Below are 2,587 nucleotides of genomic sequence, written 5' to 3'. Positions count from 1 at the left end.
CTAATGCATGAAAATCCTAACCTCAAAAAAATCACCCGTTATAACAAAACTTTACAAATGAAGTTTTTCAAAAGAAAACGAATGAAAAGAAGTTAAAATTATTAAAACAGTTAGCGCTTACTAGAAAGTTCCACAAAAAGTTGTCAAGTGTATTTCAAGAGCAGACAAAAACTACCGTTCCTGCAGATTATTACAAAAAATTTAAAGGAATTTTTCTAAAACTATAAAACTTTTATGGTTTCTGAGTCAAGTTGTTTTCACAGGCCTATTGTGAAGTCAAGAAGAAGAGAAGTTTTCAGAGACCTCAAAAAGCTAATAATGTAAGAGTTCAAAGGCTAAACAAAGTAGGATAATTTTTGCTAGGGATGTGCGATTATTCGATTACTCGAGCAAGTTGGTTAATCAATTATTCGGTTAATCAATTACTCGAGTAATCAAGATTTTGATTACTCAAAACGATGATTAATCGAGTTACTTGAAATATAATTACTCAAAAAATAATAATTGTGCTCGTAATAGAGTTTGCTTTGGAAAATGCTTATTTTCTTTTTTACATTCTGTGTATGAAAAAAAATTTTTGTTTTAATTTTTGAAAACAGAAACGTTGTTTTCAAAGTATCAAGGAACTTTAACTAATTTATACATATGTAAAGAGTTACTCATTTTACTCGAAATGTTGATTAATCATAAAGCATTTTACTCAAATATTTTTGTTTTTGGTTAATCAAAAATCTTGATTTTTCGAGTAACTGAACTTTTGAGTAATCATAATTTCCAATTAATCGAATAATTGAGTTATTTACTTTATGATTAATTATAATTTTGAGTAATCAATTAATCGCACAGCCCTAATTTTTGCTAATTTTGTGTGTGGCCTGATGTTGCACTACGGGTAATTTGACCAGTTTTTGTGGCAAAAAGTCGTTTCTCTGCAAAAAAAATACGCTTTCGGTCCTTGGCATTTCACAAAGAAAACTTCAAACCAAATAATGATATCTTTTGGTTTTCTAAAAAACGAACGAAAACTGCTTAGCAGGTGGTTAAAGTCGTTGTCTGTGAGTGAAATAATGGAATCGATTTTGTGTACTGTTTTTTTAGCTTTTTTGAACAGCTACATTTAAGTTAGTAATTGTTTAAAAAAATTACAAAAATATAGAAAATAAAGCAAAAAATGAGTACTTTTGAAATCTGTAACTGTTTTCTTTTTAATTTTTTTTTGTGAAAAAAAACATACTTTGAACAACCTTTGAAATTTTTTTTCTTAAAAATTAAATACGAAACAAGCTTCTAAAATTTTGGTTGTGCTTGGACTTTCAAAAACATGTAAAATGAAGAATTTTTAGCTTTATTCGTCAATTTCATGTTGAGTTTTTTGTGAAAATGGCTTTTTTAATATTCTAGATACTTTCGGTGGTGAACTATTTACTGTTTGGCGCAGAGCCAATAAGAGAGAGTCAATAAAGAGAGAAAACAATAAGCGGTTTACAATTTTGTTGCTGCGAAGGCTGTTCCTTTTAACTTTTTAGCAGATAATATTTTTCAGCGGAAGCTCTCTGGGTTGACAACTCATTTTTGATATTCAAAATAACGGTGCAGATCTGATGATCTTCACAAAAAATGCCTTCGCTACATACATGGATCTAAAGATATTTATGTACATAAATATGTATGTTATAGCTTTATAGATATGACTTTTCGAATAGGTGGCAACCATAGCCAAGAACATTTTCAAACTAAAACCACTTCAGTTCTTTGCACTCTCGTCCTTCTCTATCTCTTTGCCTTCTCTTGAACTAACGTTTTTGCTCCCTTCTCTTCGCTTAAGGCATTTTAACTCTCTCTCTGCCGTTTTGAATGAACCTGCGTGGAAATTTCTTTAGTTTTTAAAAGTTCAGGGGTTAAAATGTTCTTCGGAAAATTTGCAAGATATCTGAAGGAAGAGTTGTATTGAACCTATATTTATATGTATTATCAAATTCATTATTATTGGATTTAAGTTATTTTGATTTTATCTCTCACTATGTTTTTTCAGCGAAGAAAATCGACAGCAGCTGCAGAAGGAACTTCAGCAGATTTTACTGCGACGGAGTGAACAGTAAGTAGTTTGGGACGTCTTTTTATTGACTGAACAAAACCCATAGCAGTCATTCTTTTCTTCCCAATCGACAGTGACAAATCCGTGCGCACAAAACTACGGCAAAAATACCAAAGTTTTCTGGATGAGCAGGAGCGGCGCAATGAACGCAATCAGATGCTGGTGCAAATGCTCGAGCGAATAGATGAGCAATCGGCTGCTTTATCGGCACGTAGCGAGAGACTCAAAGGGATGAAGGTGAGTGATATTTAATAAAGTTTTCTTTTTCAAGACAACAGATGAATACGTAATAATATCTTCTCCCTATCCTATGCAGCTTCAATACGAGCGCTATTTTTCGAAATTAATGCAAACACAACCTGTGCGCTGCATACAAAATGCGACTGTAACCACTGGCGTTGGAGCGGAGGTCATGTCAATGCAAACAACAATGTCAGCCGCGGCACAAATACCCGTGCTATTGCCCGCTGTTGCCCCACAGCTTCCAACAAC

General features: G+C 32.9%; 1 protein-coding gene across 1 annotated transcript; it reads left to right on the top strand.

Annotated features, from left to right (window-relative positions):
* Window positions 1-2,032: 2,032 nt before the first annotated feature.
* On the top strand, window positions 2,033-2,549 carry LOC108355150 (uncharacterized; the record flags this gene model as incomplete). Its single annotated transcript, XM_017606325.1, has 3 exons — window positions 2,033-2,095; window positions 2,170-2,332; window positions 2,412-2,549. Coding segments are annotated over 3 exons (364 nt in total), but the record flags the coding sequence as incomplete, so codon positions are not given.
* Between the last annotated feature and the right edge of the window lie 38 nt (window positions 2,550-2,587).

Source organism: Rhagoletis zephyria, unplaced genomic scaffold (assembly GCF_001687245.7).
Source record: "Rhagoletis zephyria isolate East Lansing unplaced genomic scaffold, Rhagoletis_zephyria_1.1 Rzeph_scaffold_42809, whole genome shotgun sequence".
Lineage (NCBI taxonomy): Eukaryota > Metazoa > Arthropoda > Insecta > Diptera > Tephritidae > Rhagoletis > Rhagoletis zephyria.
This window is presented reverse-complemented; position numbering and strand designations above follow the sequence as displayed.